Source organism: Scophthalmus maximus, chromosome 4 (assembly GCF_022379125.1).
Source record: "Scophthalmus maximus strain ysfricsl-2021 chromosome 4, ASM2237912v1, whole genome shotgun sequence".
Classification (NCBI taxonomy): Eukaryota; Metazoa; Chordata; class Actinopteri; order Pleuronectiformes; family Scophthalmidae; genus Scophthalmus; species Scophthalmus maximus.
Genome location: NC_061518.1, coordinates 7,794,728 through 7,816,743, shown reverse-complemented (window position 1 = coordinate 7,816,743; position 22,016 = coordinate 7,794,728). Strand labels below are relative to the sequence as shown.

The window sequence follows — 22,016 nt, the reverse complement described above, 5'->3', positions numbered from 1 at the left end:
AGTTTTCTCTACATTTAACAGCAGAAAGCAGTGAAATTTGACATTGTTTTTGCAAATGATGTCAGCAAGGGGAAGCATGTAGATGGGGAAAAAAGCATTGGGCCAAGGACAGATCCCTGGGGTACACCACATTTCACCCAGAGGGGTCAGAAACGATTTTTCATCGTTTTTGGAAAAAAGATGAGGAGCTTGATTCCGCTCTCATGTATGTTAGCTTAGCTTAGCATAAAGACTGAAAGTTACCTCTTATGCTGTCTAAATAATGTTGCATGTATATCAGCGGTTCGGAATATGTATTTACTTGCTTGGATGTTTTTCAATCCCCCATAGGGACATTGAATGGATAAACACAGCTTCAGGTATACCATCCGCTGTTATTTAAATTCTCTTTCTGACTGTTGGACTGGTGAATTATGCTACGGAGAGCTGAAGGCATCTTGGGCTCATATCCTTTGAACCTTGGGTGTTGGCCAGGAATTCTTAAAGAGGGCAAGGTAATATCAGTGGTCACTGAGGTCGCTGGGTTGTGAAACTCCTGTGAGCACAGTCCAGCCAAGCATGTGGTTACAGCCTGCCCTATATCTCTTCGATTAGGTCACCCTTTAAACTCTGTGTGTTTGCTCAAGTCCCCCCAACAAAGCAATGTCAATATAATACCGATGATGGTTTCACATTGCATTGTGTTCAAAATGTCCCGCGTAATTAAGGATCCTGACATCCGCTCACAGGTCTTATTTAGCAGTGAGATCTAGAGCTGCTAATTAATTAGCCCTTTTTAAAAAATACTTGTGGCCTTGATGTGTGAAATACAATGAAGAAATATTATTTAGCAGTTTTATCATCTTTTAAAATACCTTTACTTGTGGCTTTTATTGTGAAATATCTGTAATGAGTATATGACTTTATATTACTCAAATATATAAATTAAATAATTAAAAGGCTTGATTCATGGGGGGGGGTCTGCAGTTAAGGGTTAGGGTTAGGGTTACCTAACCCTAATATTCAATTCTTCTTTTTTTTTTAAATCAGTTACTGCTGTTATTTGAACTAATTATTGTATTTTTAAGCCCCCCCCCCAAAAAAAAAAATAATAATAATAATAATCTGTTCCCCAGTGGCTGTTGACAATGGACCCCGAATCTCGACGCGCTGGTTCTCATTGGAAAACTTTTTAAAAGCCCATATAGCCCAGTTGATAAGAATTTGCTGGCGTCAGGGGATTGTGTGTCAGGGTGGCTTCTTTTTCTTTTTTTCCCCCTCAAGTCACGTTGCCCACAACACGAGTGCGGCCAATGGTGTCGGGGGCCACGTAGCCCCGCTCCTATAAAGGAGGCTCCGTCTGCGCTCGGGCGCAAACTGAGAGTTGGATCGTGCGCCGCCGCCGCCGCGACATTTGAACTGATACACTCACTCACGATTACGTCGGACAATGCTGCGAGTCAGGTGTCTGAGAGGAGGTAGCAGGGGGGCCGAGGCTGCCCATCTGATCGGAGCCATGGTCGGTATTATGGTTATGGTTTTAATGTCTTCTGTATTTACCTGTTTATTCATTCATTCATTCATTCATTTATATTGGGGGTCGGTGGTTTGTTTTTTTTAAAGCAGACTACGTGAATAAAGAAAACAAATACGACATTTTCTTCACTACTTGTTTCACTTGAGATCAGTTTAATCGATTCATTGTTAATCAGATTAAATTAGCTGATGAAAATACAAAAAAAAAAAAAATCTCTACAAAAATATGAAATCCAGTATAATCAAATCCAATTTGTTTGGGCTGAAAGAAGAAAAACCCACAAGAATATTGAAACACTGATTGTGTCAAAGGGACTTTATAGTCCAGAGATTGGAGGGCTTCTTATTGCAGAGATATTTTTTCTGTTTTTTTTTCCATTGGTCCCTGAGTGACAGTGAACAGCTGTTTGGCACAGATGCGCTCCCACACCCAGTAACACTGGAGCTGCTCCCGAGTCAGCAGGGGCCACACTGTGAGGCCTATCTGTGGAGATAAGGCTGGGCTTACTAACATATGTACTTTGGCACCGAACCAATCTACCCAGCCTGAAGGCGATACTCATTGATACTTAAGGTTACTGTGCTTTTTTTCTTTACCTGAATTAGCCTTTGTAGTATGTGAGCTGCCTGCCAGGTCATTAATCCGAGTGTCACTTGATTTCCCTTTTTGGCACAAAAATGAAGTCAAAAAACAAAACCCAGAGCATGTAAAATGCAGCAATGGTATTTATACACACCTTGCGTTGTTTCTTACTAATACACTGATTATTTTAAAGTGCAGTCATGGCATGTTTGTTTGTAAATCGAAAGAAATATCAAATTTAGTTTCAAAGCTGTTCTCGTCATTTTACCCCTTTGGCTTGAAAGAATTTTTTTTGAATCCATACTTTTTCTCCCTCAGCTTGGCCGGGCTGTGACTGGATGGGTGCAGAGGGCGTTCCAGAGCACTTCAAGCGCAGCAGCTGCACAGTCGCACCATGCAGTTGAAGAGGAACATGTTACTGGGCCTGTGCCGGAGGAATGTCCTGTCTGCTGCTACAATGAATGGGACCCTCTCGAGGAGGTGATTGTGGGTCGTGCTGAAAATGCCTATGTCCCTCCCTTCACTGTGGAAGTGAAAGTAAGCGACAACTTTAAAATGACTTTGTCCGCAACAATGCACATTACGCAATCTCCGAGTGCAGGTCACGCATCAATAGCAGACATCGGAAATCCAGACCGCGAGACGATCAGATTAACTGCGTGTTGTCATATTGCACATTTCTCAACAGGCCAACACATACGAGAAGAACTGGCCCTTCTTCCAGAAGTATGGGGGCCAGCCTTTTCCTGCGGACCACTTGAAAAAAGCCGTTGCTGAGATCGAAGAAATGTGCAATATCCTGCGCCACGAGGGCATCAATGTGAGGAGGCCCGAACCCATCGACTGGTCCCTGCAGTACACAACTCCAGATTTCACCTCCTCAGGTAGATATGACACAGATCAGAAGTAATGCTCACTGATGAGCCTTTGAATTTTACAGGTATCCTCTCAAAGTTATATCTAAAACACAACTCAGTAATCCATGAAGTCGCACACAAGTACTGTGCTTGAGAACAATTCTAAGGTGCTTTGCTCAACTTTTTCTATTTCATGCTACTGGATGCTTCTACTTTTTCTCTCTCACGTAATATTTAAATCAAATAAAAAAATAAAATATTTTGACCCTTCTCACTGGTCACAATTTTACTCTCGTATTTCTGCCCCCAATATTATATATAAAATAAGGATTTTCAATTCCATATTTTTAACTTGTAACACACCTTGTAACTGCGCTTTGAAAGGTGAAATATCAATATTATTATTACTCCACAACATTTCTGACAGTAATACTGTATTTACAATGTTTACATACTCCACCATATTACTATCACGACTAGTTACATTTAGTAATTTTTTGCAGAAAAAACAACAACATACAGTTTTCAGTTCCTCCTCGATCAGCTATAACACTAAAGAACTGTTCACTTGTTCATGCATCAATAATGATGGTCCATTAATATAATGCATATAAATGACCTGCATACTAATTCCACCACTGCCGTGTTTTAAAACAGTGTTAATCCATCGCATTGTATCTTATCAAATATTCCATGCGAGCTAACGGTGTTATCATTCAATCTTTTGCAGGCTTGTATGCTGCCATGCCCAGAGACATCCTTCTGGTTGTGGGGAATGAGATTATCGAGGCTCCCATGGCTTGGAGGTCGCGCTTCTTCGAGTATCGGGCCTACAGACCTTTGATCAAGGAATACTTCAAGAAAGGGGCTAAATGGACCACTGCTCCCAAACCCACCATGGCCGACGAGCTGTACGATCAGGTAAGACCTCATCTGGGGAGTTTAACCTGAGATACCGGAGATGTTCAAGACAACAAATGTGTAATATTCTCAGGTGGAAGGTTGTTGTTTTTTTTGGAGGGATTTCGGTTTAACCTAATTGCTGTGGTGTGAATCATTATTGCCTGATGTGATTCAGGACTACCCCATGCGCACAGTGGAGGACAGACACGTGCTGGCTGCCCAGGGGAAGTTTGTCACCACGGAGCACGAGCCCTGCTTCGACGCTGCTGATTTCATCCGAGCTGGGAGGGACATTTTTGTCCAGAGGAGTCAGGTATAAAAGTTTGAACTCACTCTCATACAAGAGGCTATTGCTTATAAATGTGCACAGCGTCCTGCAGTGTGCAGAATGGAAGATCAGATCAAGTCAAAACTGTGAACACAAACATTTACTCACTCAAGAACTAGACAGAGTATTCATCATCAGAATGTACTGCATGTGTAACTTCTTCTGCTGCTTTTTTATTTATTTTTAATTTTTACCACAGGTTACAAATTATATGGGAATTGAATGGATGCGTCGCCACCTGGGCCCAGACTACAAGATCCACATAGTGTCATTCAAGGATCCTAACCCCATGCACATTGATGCCACTTTTAACATCATCGGACCGGGGCTGGTGCTGTCAAACCCCGACCGCCCTTGTCACCAGGTACTAGAAGACAAAAACAAAGCCTACTTGTTGATTCCGACGCGTCAACTCGCTCTGATAAACACCAAACGAGTGCCTCGTGTTCACCGCCGCTCTCCGCTCTTTGCCCTAGGTCGAGATGTTCAAGAAGGCTGGCTGGACTGTCGTGAAACCGCCAACACCTCTGATGCCTGATGGTGGGTGATGACACTCAAACTTAAGCTTCTCTTACACTTTGAAGTCTTACTTAAAGAGAACCGTTCTCCATCTCTCTGCGTAGACCACCCACTGTGGATGTCCTCCAAATGGCTGTCCATGAATGTCCTGATGTTGGATGAGAAGCGCGTTATGGTCGAAGACAGAGAAACCACCATTCAGAAAATGTTTGAGAAACTTGGTGAGTTCATTTATTAGTATTTTGTCACCTCATTTTTTATATCCTTTAAGATTCCTTTCAACAGAGTGAGCTTCCAAATCATCCATGAGGAAAACACTCATTCCAAATGATTTTTTTCAGGGAAATGAGGACCCAACGCTGTGTAATAATGATGCACTAATGGTGTTTTGTTGTTGTTGTTGCAGGTATCCAGACCATAAAGGTGAGCATTCGCCATGCCAACTCCCTGGGTGGTGGCTTCCACTGCTGGACAACTGATGTCCGCCGCCGTGGTGTCCTGCAGTCCTACTTCCACTAGCCTTGCCAGAAATAGGCAGTTTTTATTGAGCTTTAAAGATTTAAAGCCTCTGTTCGGTCTCTTAAATCCCGCTGTCAAACTTATTGTCTGTCAATTGTGTGTATCATGCTTTGTGATACAACAATGTACAGCTGCCAAATTTCTAACCCCATCTTAAACAGCATGTACATTTGAAATGTGTATGTTTGGGTGTCACCTGCTGCAACTCCAAGTCAAATCAGTCAAATTTTTTCCTGATTAGGGCTTAATGTCCTAAATTAACGTGTATGAATTGGTTTGATTTGACATCGCTGTGCATCACAATGCCAAACAGCTCTGTTCGGATATATATATATATATATATATATATATATATATATATATATATATATATATATATATATATATATATATATATATATATATATATATATACATACAATGTATGATCATCAGTTACAAATCACTTTACTTCAGTCAGTAATCTCAATATTAACTGCATTTCTGGCCTGGCTATTGTGAAGCTGAAGTGTTTATGGCGTAAACATCTGAAACGTCATAACTTTGAGGACAAGGTACAATTTGGTATGTGAACGTCATCATACTAGGGCACAGGAGGTGAGGAGCTACCTCCTCACGAAAACTCGGACAACATAATTCTGTCTTTTGCCAAAGTCATTTTTTATTTTATTTAAAGAAATGTATAAAAGTTGTTCTGTAGGTCATTAAACGATATTAATTCCTTATTGCTAGTATATTATTTAGTAAAGATTTTAATTGATTGAACAAACAAAGTCATATTTATATTTTTCATACTCTTTATTGGATTTCCCAACAATTACTGTTTTTATATATTTACTTAAAAAGTATGCGGTCCATATCAGATGTTGTATACCTTTTGCCTCTGCTGTTTTCTCCTATTGCAAATCTGGGTCAGTTATATGCTACTAGTCATTATCACTGAACCGCTTGGCTGCTTCTATGTGCAAAGCTATGGTGCCTGAAGAATGAAAGACATTTTGTTGTGAAGATTAATGTTTTATGATTCCTTTGGCTGCATATACACTTCGATGTAGACGTCAACCTCTTAAAGTCTGCCTTGGTATTTATTTTGAAAAGATGAATTCAAGGGAAGTTTAGGCTCAGCAGGGGAATGAAAGGAATGTTTTGTAATATTCGCCGTTATTAAATATAATTAAAAAAGAGTTTGTCATTTTTGTGATTGTGAGATTTTGTGATTACGTTAATATTTAGCATATTGTTTTTATTGTTTATGAGTAGGACATTACTGCAAAAAAAATTGTGCAAAGATAAATATCCACAACATTCATCCATATCACCAGTGATGTGACGACAAGCACTGACATCCTTTGTACCACAACTCTAATCTGACAATGTACAATACAACAATACGTGTGAGGTGAAAGTCCTTTATTGTACTCAAGTAGATGTTGAAGAGGAATGTCTGCAAAGTACAATGACTTCCCAGTGTGAAGTGTAAAAGTACATGTCCATTTGAAATCCACAAAAATAAATAATGTAAGTAAAGTACAAGTACTGTAGGCCTAAGTTGCAATTTCCAAGGTTGAAATAAAACATGCAACATTAAAAGGTGAGGTTGTAAAAAAAATAAATGCCTGCTTAAAAACATCAATCACACAAAGTCAAAATACAGTATTGGTGTAAATATATTTGGTAAATTTGGTCATATGTTGATCAATAGAGGCCATTGTATGTCACACAAACTTGTGAACTTGGGATCTATTCACCTTGTTGCCCCAGATTTACCTCCACACACATAATGTCTACGAAAAATTAACCAGGCTGATGTGTCAGTGGGAGGAACATTGCTTCATATACTTATATGTAAATCAAACTAATGCAAATACCGAAAAAAATGCATTATTGATATTTTACTTTTTCTTGTCGACTATTCCTTTATCCAGGATATTAAGATCTGTGTGTTTCTATAAAAAGACGGCTTGTGTTACAGTCGATCAAAGAGGCAAATCTTTTTCAATACTGTTTAAACCTCACACCTCCACTGTGGCTGGGGTGAAAGGTTTGTCAGGTGAAATGTGTAGTGTGGTGCTCATGTGTACCTTGGGTGGATACTCTGCCCCATGCAGGTTTGACTACTATTAATGAAGCGATCATTATAAAAAAAATGAACTTTACTAATTTACAAATTCCAATTATATTTGTGTGCAATTTTTTGCTTTTGAGAACATAGTACTATAACATATAAATAACATAACAATAACATAAATCACTGAAAAAAAATGTTTTTACTTTATATATCGTCTGTGCTGTCATCTTCCCTGTATTGGCCTCTGACATATTTTGGACAATAAGATTAAATTTGATTTCAATATTTGGCAAAGTAACATATAGCAATTTTGAAGCTTATAGGAGGTTGTTGTGTTACTCTCTGAGAATTACATTGGACTTCCTCCGTATTTCAAAGTTTAAAGTCTACAAGACAAAACAATGTTAGAGCTGATGATTAAAGTCAATATAATCAATATAATGATCTGTTGACTGTTACCAACTGAACTAGCTAAACACAGGAGAGCATCCTGTTAATATCTACAATCTCTACCTTCTGCTGCCACCTAGGGGTCAGATCAACACACGGCGTCGAACAAGTTTTTGAATGAAACAATCAAAGAATGATGTTGCTGCAAAAATAAATGTGAGAGAAGATAACAGTGAGTTACTTGGGTGCAATGAAAAACGGCTCATGACCATGACGGGTGTTTCATGAAGACGAGATGTATACAAGACAACAACACTTTTTTCCAAAGCATCATTTTCAGCTTTGGCTCAGTCACTCACTTGGTGTCAACCACTGTATGTAGTCATAGGGGGAATCATCAGTCCGGAAAACCAAACTTGTCTTCAATAACCTGTTTATAATTGAAACTCCTTCACGTGAAATTGACATACCTTCATTTATTCTCTCTCTGCTTCCATCCATCCTTTATTTAGACCGCTTATCCTTTGAGGGTCAAGGGTCAGCTGAGAGGCGGGGTACACCCTAGACGGGTGGCCACCGTACCAAACAGTCTCACTCACATGGTCTCACTCACATGGTCTCACTCACATTCCCCAATTGATGTTGGAGGAAGCTGGTGTACTCTGAGAAAAAACCCACATTGACACGGGCAGATCACGCAAACTCCAGAAAGGCCCTGGTCCCAAACCAGAACCTTCTTGCTGTGAGGCGACAGTTTGGGCTAACTACCGTGCTGCCCTAACTTTATGGTTAATTGCTATTTGATTTCTCGGCGCTGCACTTACAAACTTTTGTTTGTCTCGTGTAAAGCTGCAGCACTCTTTGTTGAGATCGATAGCTGGTTTTTGCAGCTGCCCCAATTGTGCAATTCTGCAGCTGTCTCCACAACCGTCATCAAACTGGAGAATTGATTGGGATCTGGTAACGATCAGGCTCTAAAGTCGACAGGAAAACAGCCGGCACGAGCAGATCACATCTCTGGCAGACACAGAATATTTAAAATAAAAGTGTCTCGGTGAACGATGTGCGTACAAAATATGACAGACAGAAGATCAGATCAAATGTATTGACCCACGCAGGGACATTGGAAAGAGTTAAAGCATTAGGGGAAGGGGTACAAGAACAGACTGCAGATAAGTAGCTTCAAAAGACCAGAATAATGTGGTTACTAATGTGCTTAGTATTTGTTCCCACGGAATAAGTAACTTCAGTGTATTCAAACCACACCGACCATATTTCTGTCCCACAGAAACTTCTTAAAGTCTTTGATTTATTTACCCAGAAGAGGGCTGGATATTCTGTTTCAACCCTTTCACTTGACCACAACTTCTGTGTTTACTCTACCAGTGTCAGTTGATACCATAATGTAATAAATCTGTACCTGTGTACTTTACCTATGTGACTGTCGTCATACTGAAGATTATATTCTTGCGTGTGTGAATGCCCACATTACATGATGAATTACTTCAAATTACATTTTTCTTTTGATTAATGCGACCATGAGAAATTTGGAAGACTTAAGGTACGACCCAGTTTTTAAAAAGGAAAATATGTATTGTGAAAAAAACATTTGCCGTCTATGCAGTCTTATTGTAGGGTCACGGTTACCAGTAAAAGAACTGTCACTAGTCTTCAATATCTCACTTTAACGCCATAAGAATATTATTCAATTAACGGCAGATCACACTTATGTGAAAATGTTTTTTCCTCTTTGTGATGTGTGGATTTTATATAACACACTGTGTGTGCACATAAAGCAGGCTCAGTTATTCCCTTCAAATGTGGTCTGACATCTCTTTTTTTTCTTTGGATTACAGGATGTAGGATTGATGTTTGATCTCCTGGAGAGTTCATTAAAAACTATTCATGACCCTGAACTCCGAAAAGCAACATTCATTCTGCAGCGTGTCATCGGCCCTGAGCAAAAAAAAAAGATCCCGAGTTCATCCACGTCAGTGCCGGATTCACTCACAGGCTTTTCTTTTTAAATGCTGCGTACACGGTGTCCTTTCAGACATTTACTGTAACCAGAATGACAGCGTCGTGTTGGACCACAGCCAGGAACTGCAGTGTTAAACAAAGATACTACGAGCACAATGTGTGCAGACAATACATGATACAGGAGCACGGCTGCAGGTTAGTTAAGGTAAACAGTTTAGGTTGTCTGTGTTGCGTCAGGACTGTCTGTCTGTCTGTGAGACACAGCCACTGAACTCAAGTGTCCACCTGATGAAGTAGAGAACCTGCCAATCGTAGCATTGCCCAGTTACACCATTGTTGGCTGTAATATATAAATTAACCTTGGATATTATTTAATGTTTCACTACATTTAGAAAAAGTTTCTAACCACTTGACTTTCATTTTATATGTCCATATATTTTTTTTAAAATATTATTCTATAATAATTCTATATATAATCCACTGTATATGACACAGTGGAGAGCAACAGAAAAACATCACTGGACAACCATGGAGTCCCCTAAAATGATTCACTTATTGGGTTTTAAAAAAAATTAGTAGAGCAACCTTAAACCCTAAAGTTACACAATCTCTGGAGAGATTCTGTGGAGAGATCATGAGACACTATTGTGATTTCAGGCTCTAAAAACGCTGTTTATTGTCCAAAAATAAAAAAAATGTTAATGTGCTGCCCCCTAGTGGATAAAATGCAAAAGACAGAATCAGAACTGAAGATAGATATGATGTTTGACTGTCTTAATGTTTTACCCATCAGGAAGTGTGTGTGATTGATTTCGCATCATCTCTGATTGGATGAAACTACTCACTTGATAGGAATAAAGACTCCACCTCTCACTCAACACCACTTCCTCAAACCTTTTTATACACATGTAAACAAATTGAGTTTTTGAAGTATGTGCACAATTAGATTGTTTATGACCTTCTGCATGGCCACAAATGTTCTTGTTATAAGTAGTAATAATTCATATTTTGTCATGATAACAGTTGGAATGATTGTACAGTGGGCCCTGTGATATGCTGACGACCTGTCAAGGGTGGACCCCTCTTCTCGCCCAATGTCAGTTGGGATTGGCGACCTTGACTCTTTGATGAGACACTTTCGCAGAAAGTGCACACCAGCTGCCCGATGCTCCGGTGCTAAAATGCTTCTCATGCAGCTCCTCGTCAAGATCCTCCTTCCTGGATTTTCTCGTTCTTTCCAGTTATTGTCGCAGACAGAGAGGAATGGTGTGTCCAGAGAGGAAGGTGAACTAGGACAGGAAGATTAACCGGAGCTGAACTCTTGTCTGTGAACTTAAGCTTCATACACCCCGACCATATGCTTCCTCCGCTGCCTAAAGCATACCATGTTTTCCCAGGATAGGAGTTATCTTTTTTTTTTTTAAATTGTAATTTTCTAAAACACAGCTACAAACTCATTCACCTCTACCATACCGTGCAGAGAGAGAAGCCTCAAAATCCAGCTGCAAATAACATGGAAACTATTTGCATAGAAAAACTAGACAACAAGGTTTTAATGGGAAAAGTATTTTTTTTCCTGGTTTGGGTCGCCTGCCAAATGTAAAATGATTATGTATAAGATTACACGTTCTGTATAATGCTGCATCCGAGTTTTTCTTTAATGCCTAATCTCTAAATTTACTTAAGGATTGCAGTTCCCAGGTCAACTTGGTGGTACTTTCACCCATCACATCTGGAAAGTGGTGGTAATCGAAGAATATTGGCAGTTTTGCAGCAACATTTATTAGTTAGATAAAAATAAAGTCACTGTTTGTGTTGTTAGAAGCTGATATATTAATGTTAAAAGTATAAGTCAAAAATGCGGGCATTTGGTTTGGTCTGATCAGCTGTTTCTATCAGGAGACATTTTGAACCAAGCTTCAGTCGATAGCAGGCTCATTGCCACAATTTAACGCTGTGATATATATTCAAAGCTTAAACTTGTCATTATGCCATTAAAACTGATCGTACAGTGTAATGGTGATAGAAAAATGACACCATCCGTGCTTATTTTGGTCCGTTATAAGTCTAAAAATTCGTTGTTTTTTTACGGCGCAGCCCTGGCTCTGTAAAACAAAAAAAGAGGTGCGGACCGCACCTCGCGACACTTCGTGTGCAGTTTGTAAAATGTGCACTGGTTCGCAGCCGGTCAGTGCAGTCGTCAAAATTACAAAAAGAGAGACATGCTCTCAGTCCCTCCAAAATCACCTACTGCCCCTTTAAGTAATGCAGGGCAGTTGAAATACACCTGACTGGCACAACAAATATTTAAATATAGTATACTGTAGATAAGACAGTAAACTAAACATATCACAAAAATACTTTACTGATGATAACTGATCGTCAAACACACATAAATGACGGATATGCAAAAAAGGCAACAGTAAACTTGTCAGCCCCTCATGAATAATGCAGCCAGTATTACTGAAAAGCTAAAAAAAAAGATTCACTCATCTGTCATATCTCTGACATAGATTTATTCAAGACTGAACATTATTTGAATTAGATTTTTCAATTTTGCGTTCTTGAAAAGCAATATACCGTTTAAAGCTGTGATTTACAGATTCTCCTTTAATGCCCTGATTGAAGCAACTTAACCACACCCTCATTTGATTTGTTAAAGCTCAAAAAAAAAAAACGGGAATATAAAAATGGAATTAATATCGGTCTGTGATGTGAAAAGATTGCTAGTACTCCAGTCCCCCACTGAAAATTAACAGAATACTCTGTTGAATCTCATTGATCTCAAAAGGTAACGCACACTTGCTCCATTGGACGAACATTAAAGGGGGAACTCCACCAGTTTTACACATAAAGGTCAGTTGTCATGGGGAGTACGACTCTGCCTGTGAGGACCTTTGTTGAGTCAAAGAAAACAACCCTGATGTTGTTATCGACTCAACTTGAGCTTGAAGAATCTTGACGCAAAGCCTGCATGACAAACTTAGAGCGAGTTTAAAATATGGGTGTTTACCAGGGCGTTCTAATTAAAAAAAAAATGCCACTGGTTGCTTTATGGTAATGTAGGATGCAGCATTTTTTGAGATTATAGGATCCATACAGCCCACCTTGACATCACACCCGGATTCAGTTGGCACGTTAACCTATGCTTACCAGTGTATTGCACTTCCGCCACACATGGACTGTATGGTAAATCATCCAATACCCACTGTACAGGGAAAACTGCATATATCACTATAGCAAATACAGAGATCTTTCTATACCCTTTCATATTAAAGTCAAGCAGAGTAAGAAATTCTTTCAACCCTGATCAGGGGCAACTAACATGCATTAATATATTCAGGTTGTTTGCAAATACATGTGTCACTGTGTGAGCGACAACACACAAAGCTAATAACACTAGACATGGTAAGCAACAGTACTGTACTACTGTATTGTTTCCTGGGGAAATGTTCATATAAGAATAGATACGCACATACAAGCACAAACACAAACTACTGCCCCATAATTATACTGTAAACTTGAAGCAATAGCCCTCTCACACAATCTTAATAAAAGTGTTATTTGTTAATTTCTTTTCAGTTATATACTATGTTGTATTTAGGTGTTTCGTACTTTTATACTAGTTGCAGTTCCAGTGGCGGATTCAGGCTGTTTGAGGGGCAGGGGCAAAACAAAAAAAAGGAACCTACTGAACGACATGGGGCCCATTTGTGTGAGAGAGTGTGTGTTTGTTTGTGTGTGTGTGAGTTGTACCTTAGCTTATGTACATGAGATCCAAGATCATAGAAATAAACGTGCCTCTGATCACTTTGAACTCAGAAGTGGGGGTGTGCTAGATCACAGTGGTGTGTCATACTATATCACAGGACAATGATTGCCTTTGATCCTTGCATCAACAGGATTGTTATTCAACGATTATCAAGAATAGAAATGAACGTCATCCATACTGCGACGCGTAACAAGGCGTCTCATAACTCAGAAATACTATTGCATTTGAAGAACAGAACAGGAACCCTAACAAAGAGTGCATAGAGGCAGGCCCTTTTCTTACTTGCACATCTAAGAGTGCACTTCATCATGTTTTCTCACCTGTAGGAGTTCTGTATACAGCACTGAAGGGGCTCCCTTTGGGGCACTGTCATGTAGGGGCGGCATAGAGGGCACTTCATAACGGCACCTTTTCCATTGAAAGGACACCCATTTTGGAACGTCAAAGTTTGGACCAAGTCAGGGGGTACCTTATAGGGCACTGCGCAACATTTTCTCCACTAGAAGGGCACTCATTAAGACACGTTGTCATGTTTTCTTACTCTAAAGGGCACATCGTCAAAATGTATTGCATGACGAGGGCACACTAGAGGGCGTTCAATCATTTTTGTTCCCACTTGAAGGGCAGCCAATAGGGAACTTCCTCTCGTTTTGGCAACTCTAGAGGGCACTCCGTATAGGGACAAGGTGAGGTCCGGTGAAACCTTGCGGCGCAGGTTACAGTCAAGGAAGTACACGGAGTGAGTCCTGGTCGTACTGAGACAACCCAAGTGAGAGCCCATCTCCCCTGGGAGAGGAAAAGACTGCAAACGGCGCGGAAATTTTAGTGTCGAACGCCGACAAAATGAGTGCAATACTGATTTAATGAAAAAGTTATTGTCAAGTCAATGAGTGATGAAAAGAAACTATCGACTTCCACAAATTCCCTCACAGATGAACCAACATTTCACAATAATCAAGTGTAAATACATACATATATATATATCATTTCTCATTTCAGTGTAAATGTACATTTATACTCGTTGTTGTTGTTGTTTCAAGGCCCATATACAAGTTGTTAGACATTATAAACATCATTCTCTGACAATTTTAACTAAAGATAAACCAGGTCACGTATGGCCCTCACGGCACTCCGTAGATTCGACACGGTCGCCAAGATGTTTAGCACTGTAACACGAGAGTGGGGCGAACTCACTCGTTTTGCTTTGTGCACACAGAAACGTCTGGTCGTGCACCCGCGGCACGGCTCTCTTCTGCCCTTCTTTTTTTTTCCCTCTCGTTCTCTCCTCCTCGCTTTTCAAAGTTCCCACGGAAACGCCGGGACCACCCAGCGGCGCCGAGCGCGACGCCGATTAGCCGCGCGCAGCTCATTTGCATTGACGTCATCGGAGGCTGGAGGTCAATCCTCGCGGCTGCTTTTATTGGATGTGCCGCTGTCAAGCAGCGTCGAAGACTCGGAGGGGGCAACACGCCAGAGACAAGAGAGGAGAGAGGAGAAAGAGAAGAAAAAAAACCCGGCAGAGAAAAAGACAAACATCCCCCCAAAAAAAAGAAAAAAAAGAAAAAGAAATCAGCATTATGTAGCTTCGGCTCTGCCTTTTTTTTCTTCTTTCTTCTTCTTCTTCTTCTTCTTCTTCTTCTTCTTCTTCTTCTACCCCCGCCCTCGACAACCTTAAAACAATCCCGCCGTCCCCCGGTTCCAGAGAACGAAAACTTGCGGACGCGGAGCGGTCTTGTTTTTTAGCCCTTTTTTCTTTTCTTTTGATTTCTCTCTATCTCTCTATCTCTCTCTCTCTGTCGGGGGAGATTGTGTTCCACAGAGGTGGTACCTCCACATCTGACAGCCTCCACATCCTTTTTTTTTTTTTTTCTTCTTCTTCTTCTTCTTCTTCTTCGTCTTCTTTCGCTCCTCCAGAAAATGAGAGGAAACCGTGGAGCCTGGTAACACCGGTTGCCCAATCGCACCCGGGGGCTTGGACCTCCTCCGTCAGGCGGACCATCCTCCACCGGGCGGCGGCGGCGGCGGATGCCTTGAATGGAGATTCGCCCGGCCACCGCGACCACCGTCGACCTCCGCGCTTCCTGAACCGGCGAATCGGCCGCCGATAAATGGGGAGCCCCGTCGGACTGCACGGCGTTGTGTTCCGCGGCGCGTGCGCGACATCGCAGCGAGCGGCCGGTGAGAACACTTCACCCCGCTGATGATGAGCCACCTCGGGACCGGAGCAGAGAGTCGTGAGCACCGGTCCGTGGCGCGCGCCTGGAGCTGAAGTGGACAGGAGAGGACGCGAGAGAATAGAGAATAAAAGACAAGGAAGCGTCACATTTGATGGCTCCGGTTCGGGGGAGGACGAGTTCACGTGAAGCCCTGGACACGAGAATGGATCAAAGTGTTGAGTGAGGCTGGCAGGGGGCGGGGGGGCGGGGGGGGGCACACGCACCGCACCGTGCGCGCGCGCGCGCGCTTTCTTGAGGCCTCCACTTGATAACAGTGAAGTTGAGGTGAGCTGGTGGAGGAGGAGGAGGAGGAGGAGGGAGGGTGAGAGAAAAATGGTGATGTGGTACGAAGAGGAGCTGGAGTGAGGGATACATCCGTCCATTGGGGATCTGAGCAGCCCAGCTGAGGGGACACAACGGAATCCCAAGTTTTCTTTTTTGTTCCGAGGACGGGGCAGCTGCTCTGATTTGAAGATCTCCAATCAAAGTTCATGTGAAGAAGAAACAGGAGGGAGGACATCAGCTTCCTGGTCCCGGGCTGCATGGGGAGGAGGGGGGGTGGGGGACAGAGAAAAGATATATATTATATATCCATGCCTTGTGTTGGAGCATTTGGAGAAGTGGCTCTGCTGTGGCCTAGATGACACACACACACATATATATGTATTTATATATATATATATATATATATATATATATATATTAAAAAAATGAAACCTTAGGAGGAGGAGGAGTGGACTCAAAGTAAAGCACTTGAGCAAAAAGAAAGAAAGAGGAAAAAGAAAAAAGGCTGAAGTGGGCTGAAGCATGGGCTGTGCTTCAAGTATTCATATCTCTGATAGGGTGGTCTACCACAGTGGAAAAGAGTCCGAGGATTCCCACTCACCCCAGCAGACCAATACCACTCAGCATCAAGGAAATCCTGCCCCGGGACTACCCCTGAAACCCCCCAACTGCAAGGTGAGGGACCCTGCGTATTGATTACATGTACAGACACATGGAACAAAGTGTGTGTGAGGTGTGTGTTTAGATCTGTGTGTAACATGCGGTATAAAGCAAAAGAACAATGTCATTCCTAACCATAAGTTGTATGCCACATTTGATAGGAATTTCATAGATGAGTATACACTAGGAATCACAGGAGACAAAATAAGGGGGGGAAGGGATAAAGCCTCTATGTTTATGAATATTTTTAATGCAATAGCCACCTACATTTCAGTTTATTTCTTTTAAAATATTAATTGCCTTACTTTCATGTTAGCCCCCCTGTTTGCCTGGGACAGCTTTGTTGCTCTTCTTGATTCAAAGGGAACTATAGGCCTTGACACACTCCTCAGTGGAAGGTCACGGGGTCACAGGCCTCCACACTCACGCAAGGTATTGTCCTTCTCCCCGGTTTTTACGTAGAAGCAAACCTTTTCATCCATGTCATGTGTGCCATGTGTCATCTGACAAAATCAAAAACCTCAACATGAAGCTCTGACATCTGTCGTCAGACGGGATTCTGTTTTTTAAATTTTTTTTCTCAGCTGTGGCCTCTGCTTCACCTTTCTGCCAGTTAAGCTTTTCAATAGGATGTCCTGTCGTGCGGGATCTTATCAAGGCCTCATTTTTTGGGGGGTGTTTGATGCTTAAATTTAGACTGGTAATTTATAGAAGCATAAATGTGAAGGGGACATGTGAATGTGAGGTAGGAGTATAGGCGGACATGTGAAAGGGACAGAGTTTGCCATCAGTTTGTTACATCAGCACAAAATAACGATACTAACAGAAGCTCATAAAATGCGCTGCACTAAATTGGTGTTTTCTGATCAAGATGACGATGATTCTTGTTGATATTTGTCATTTATGTTTCCTGAAAGAGGCTACACGAGCGCACGAGGACAATCTGTCGACAATCTGTCATTATTATTCAGATTAACAAGATATTGTTTGGATATAGTTTTGTTTTTTTGCTGCAAATTAAAATAAATTGAAGATCCTGTTTTTCACGTCTGGCCCTAATTTAGCCACTTTGATTTGAGATCAGTGATTATTTTTAAATGAAGAATAACGACATGGTGGACGTAACGAGGAGTGGCACACTGAAAATGAAAACAAAGGGAGCTCGTACTGTAATTTTTTGCGTGTACGTCTTCAGGCTATAACACCCAAAACATTTTAAAGAAACAAATAAATATATATATATATATTTTTATATATGTTAAAATATATTCATATTTAGTTATTTTTGAATAGTGCGTGTGTGTCTGTGTGTGTTGTGTACGTTGTCACCAGCACGTGTTCGTGTGACAGACCGCAGGCTATCCGAGGGGCCCTGTCAGGCTGCGTTTCGTGGCCAAATGTCACCGCAGGATGCGGCGAGAAGTCGGTGTGACAGATGCCCCCATGTCAAGACGCCCACTGTGCCTTTGATTGAAATAGTCCCCTGAGTGAGTTAGACTAATGGTATCCCTGTAGCTGGAAATGGTTAATTCCTGTTCTGCAAAGGTGTCACCTTTTACGTCCTTTGCAGTCGTACCCGCAAGAGAGTGGTCGGGTTTGAGTTTACTGTATGATTGCGAGAACGAAGTTAGAGTTGCGCACCTCAGAAACGACGTGTACATCCGCTGTCCGTGATGCGTTGGAGGCTCAGTGATGATGGATGCAATGAAATTGTGTCTCATGTTGTCAATACAAAAAAAATTGGGAGTAAAGAAGTTTTATTTGAATCGGTAGAGCTGCGCTACATCCCTGTAGGTGTCACTCGTAAGTAGATCTGCAAGTCCTCCTTGATTGATGGATAGGTCGATGGAAAAATGAATCTGTGAATTTTAAAACCAGTTAGTCTGAAGTTGTTTTGAATACCAAACATTCTCTGGTTACAGCCCCATAACTGCAAGAATGTGCTGCTTTTATTTGCCATACGTGATTATGAATTGAAATTTTCACATCGGGCTCTGGGAAAAATTGTGATGGTGACATTTTTTTTCCTTCTTCTTTATTTTCCAACCAGAAAATGAAATAATTGACTGAATGATATATAATTTAAAAATTATCGTTAGCTGACGCCATCTAATATAGTTTGTGTGTCTAATTATTATATGCTTTATGTGCAGGTTTGTGCCCTGGCCTGTGTCATTGTGATTCTGAAAGGAGTGCACACATTCATTCTCTAAAGGTTAAAAATGATAATCACCCACATCTACAGACAAAAGGCAGTAGCTACAGCTACTTTTTTTTTTTTTACACTTGGAGTGAGAGTGAGACGGGGAGGGAACGTGTGCAGGCGTCTACAGTGTGAGAAAGATTCAATAGAAGTTTGGGAGTGTGATGTGGGTCTTTGTCAAGTGTACGTTACCATCTGGGCTGCTCGGGTGATGATAAAGCTCAAGTACAAGGTCCTGCGATTTCGTGTGTGTGTGTGTGTGTGTGTGTGTGTGTGTGTGTGTGTGTGTGTGTGTGTGTGTGTGTGTGTGTGTGTGTGTGTGTGTGTGTGTGTGTGTGTGTGTGTGTGTGTGTGTGTGTGTGTGTGTGTGTGTGTGTGTGTGTGTGTGTGTGTGTGTGTGTGTGTGTGTGTGTGTGGCCAAAGAGACAGAGAAAGACCTCAGCCAAACATAAAACCATTTATCTGGCCTTGACTTTTCCAGTCTGACTGCCCCCACTCAAGGAAACCAAGTGCCCCCCCCCCCCCCCCCCCCCCCCGAACAGCAAATGTAGAATCAGTTTTACCCTTACCTCTTTACTTTAAGTGGAAAAAGGGCAATAGAAGGTGCTAAGCTTGTAAGTATCTGGAGAGTAATATCATCTTGCTGGCTGTGCCTGATTCCAGCCTCTGCCACGCATTAACATAAGTGGTGGAATCAGTCAGCCATATACCTCAGACCCCCCCCCCCCCCCATTAAACCCTCCCATCCCCAGAAGTGACAAGGTACGCAAGGTTGCCTTTTTTTGCCAAACTGAAGCCTCAGTTGGGAAAAACACTTAACCTCGCTGTCGCTTACTGGCCGCACAGAACTTAAAGTGTCTCTGGACCAAACAACCCGTGTGATACATCCGACTTACTTTTATAGAGACTGTAGTAAGATATGATATGCTGCTGACCTGGGCAGCCTCTCCCCATTTGTCTGTTTTCTCTCCCACCATGTGTGTGTGTGTGTGTGTGTGTGTGTGTGTGTGTGTGTGTGTGTGTGTGTGTGTGTGTGTGTGTGTGTGTGTGTGTGTGTGTGTGTGTGTGTGTGTGTGTGTGTGTGTGTGTGTGTGTGTGTGTGTGTGTGTGTGTGTGTGTGTGTGTGTGTGTGTGTGTGTGTGTGTGTGTGTGTGTGTGTGTGTGTGTGTGTGTGTTTAGTCTAAGTTGAGAGTCATTGGGTAATTTATTCCAGAGGAGGGCAATGGCTTAGCATGGTGAAGAATTAATCCACTGTGCTTTTTTCTTGCTGGCTGAGAGCAGGGAGACTGATATTGACTCTTTTTCTTTTCTCTCTCTCCATCTAACTTTCTTTAATTTGGCTATCATTTTTTTTCTGTGCTCTTCCCCTTCTGTTTCTCTCGCTCTATAAGAACTTTTTAGTCTTAGATATTGCCCCTTGAATGTCCAAAGTTTCTACATTTTTCTCCATTGAACTGATGGCCGTTTTTTTCTTTTTCTTTTTTAATCGGCATAATCATATATATGGTATAACACACAATAGGAGCAGTCTCCCTCTGTGTGCCCAGAGAAATGTCAACATTCAGTTGACTTAAACGGCCCCAATGTTGCCTTTGTCTTTACAGCTGCCAATGGATCAAGTGATGGACTATGCTTATCTATGTCTATTAAGGATGTCATGTCTTTGTGTACAATGGTCTTTTATAACTCAAGGCATGGCACTAACCCCTGGCACACTGCCACAGTGCAGTAGTATGATTCCCACTGGGGGCCAAGTTTTCGTGCTGCGGACGAAAATATTCGGCCAAATGGTACACGGACTATGTTAAAGGTGTAATTTGACATTTTGTTGACATACTTATTTTACTTACAGAGAGTTGGATGTGAACACTCAGGTCTGCACAGCAAATATGTACCTGGAGCCTGCAGCCAGTTACCGTAGTGCTTATTCACTTTTTATGCAGATTGGACAAATGAAATAAAATATGTTTACTTGGTGGATTTTGTTACCTTTTGGACAGAGCCAGGCTTTCGCCCCCCCCCCCCCCCATCTTCAATCTTTATGCTAAGCTAAGCTAATTACAAAAGTAACTTCATATTTTGTGGAGAGTGGTATCAATCTTCTACTCTTGACTTGTGTCAAGAGCACGAATAACCATAGCTCCCAAATAGTCAAACAATTTCAGACTGATAAAATGTCAATTTTTTTTTTTATGTCCTACTTTTGAATTCATTGACCTTAAAAATAAACTTCCCACACCACTCACATTCATAGAGCCTTCAAATATGACTTTAGCTGCTCATTTAGTTTTATTTCAACAAAACGTCAGCTGCAGTGTGTGTGTGACCCTGTGTTTCTTTTCCTGTCTGCAGGGGCAATAAGGGGCTAATCTATTTTTTTAAAACATTTTCTGCCATGTCATTTATCTCCTCCGGCACATGAGCAAAAGGAGTGGAGAGGAAGTGAGATGGGGCCCCGTGGAGTGAGAACAGTCCACTTGTTGATATATTGGCAGCTCTATTTTTTAACATAGCGAAAATATGTCCAAGAGTTCACGGTTAAACGTGTTAACATTGGATCTATACATTTCTATTTACATTTGTACACATCCTATTTATTCCTTGGACAAGCTCATTCTTGAGCATTAAAACAGCTCCTGTCCTTGATGTAGTGACACCAGAGTCTTCGTCTGCTGATGGTGTGAGCGTTAATCCTGTGTATAAATCAAATTAGGATAATATAATAAATCCCTTTGTCACCTTGAGTGCAGCTTACAGTGGGTCTCTTCATCTCCGAGAGCTTTCTCACTTGTGAGCTGTCAGTTGGGGGGCATGTACTTCCGAAACAGAACCTCCCATTGTTTTTGAAATAGTCTTAACGAAGAAGGCCACAATCAAAGCTTGTTCTGCATTTAATGTCATAAGGTCAGCATGTGATAGTTTCATGAGATTATGGAAATTGTGTTCTTCCGAAAACAAGGCGCTACAAGTGTTTTTGCTTATCGCAGCAGCGCTCTCTGTTCTGTCTCGGGAGCTCGCAGGTATGTAGATGTGAGTGGGGCCCACGTCCACCGGTGGCCTTTTGAGCTCCTCCACTGTCTCTCCCGATTTTCTCGTTGCATCGAAGGTTGTGTCGTGCCACTGACTTGTGGTTCAAATGTAGCTTCCTGCTTTGTGCAGATATAGACTTTTAGGTTCCGACTAGCAGCGCGTGGCAAAGTGGACAGGAAGGTGATAAT

General features: G+C 41.6%; 2 protein-coding genes and 1 long non-coding RNA gene across 4 annotated transcripts in view; 2 read left to right on the top strand and 1 right to left on the bottom strand.

Moving 5' to 3' along the window:
• The first annotated feature begins 1,341 nt into the window (after positions 1–1,341).
• Positions 1,342–5,593, top strand: gatm (glycine amidinotransferase (L-arginine:glycine amidinotransferase)). Of its 2 annotated transcripts, none has more exons than XM_035628779.2 (9): positions 1,342–1,498; positions 2,417–2,635; positions 2,787–2,982; positions 3,686–3,876; positions 4,034–4,171; positions 4,386–4,550; positions 4,663–4,726; positions 4,810–4,926; positions 5,112–5,593. In XM_035628779.2, the coding sequence occupies exons 1-9, from the start codon at positions 1,430–1,432 to the stop codon at positions 5,222–5,224; spliced, it is 1,272 nt and encodes a 423-aa protein (XP_035484672.2). In that variant the 5' UTR covers positions 1,342–1,429; the 3' UTR covers positions 5,225–5,593. The 2 variants fall into 2 exon arrangements, with proteins under 2 accessions (XP_035484672.2, XP_035484673.2); XM_035628780.2 differs by lacking the exon at positions 1,342–1,498 and adding an exon at positions 1,588–2,089.
• A 6,565-nt stretch (positions 5,594–12,158) lies between these two features.
• On the bottom strand, positions 12,159–15,835 carry LOC118302551. The gene is made up of 2 exons (XR_004790599.2): positions 13,278–15,835; positions 12,159–12,870 (listed from the first exon to the last, which is right to left on the bottom strand). It is a non-coding gene; the product is annotated as an uncharacterized LOC118302551 (long non-coding RNA).
• A 71-nt stretch (positions 15,836–15,906) lies between these two features.
• The window catches only part of pde8a (phosphodiesterase 8A), a 38,631-nt gene continuing 32,521 nt past the window's right edge, over positions 15,907–22,016 (top strand). The window contains exon 1 of the mRNA XM_035628772.2: positions 15,907–16,610. Within this exon, the coding sequence (XP_035484665.1) occupies positions 16,458–16,610 (153 nt within the window). The 5' untranslated portion in view covers positions 15,907–16,457. The remainder of the gene's footprint in view (positions 16,611–22,016) is intronic.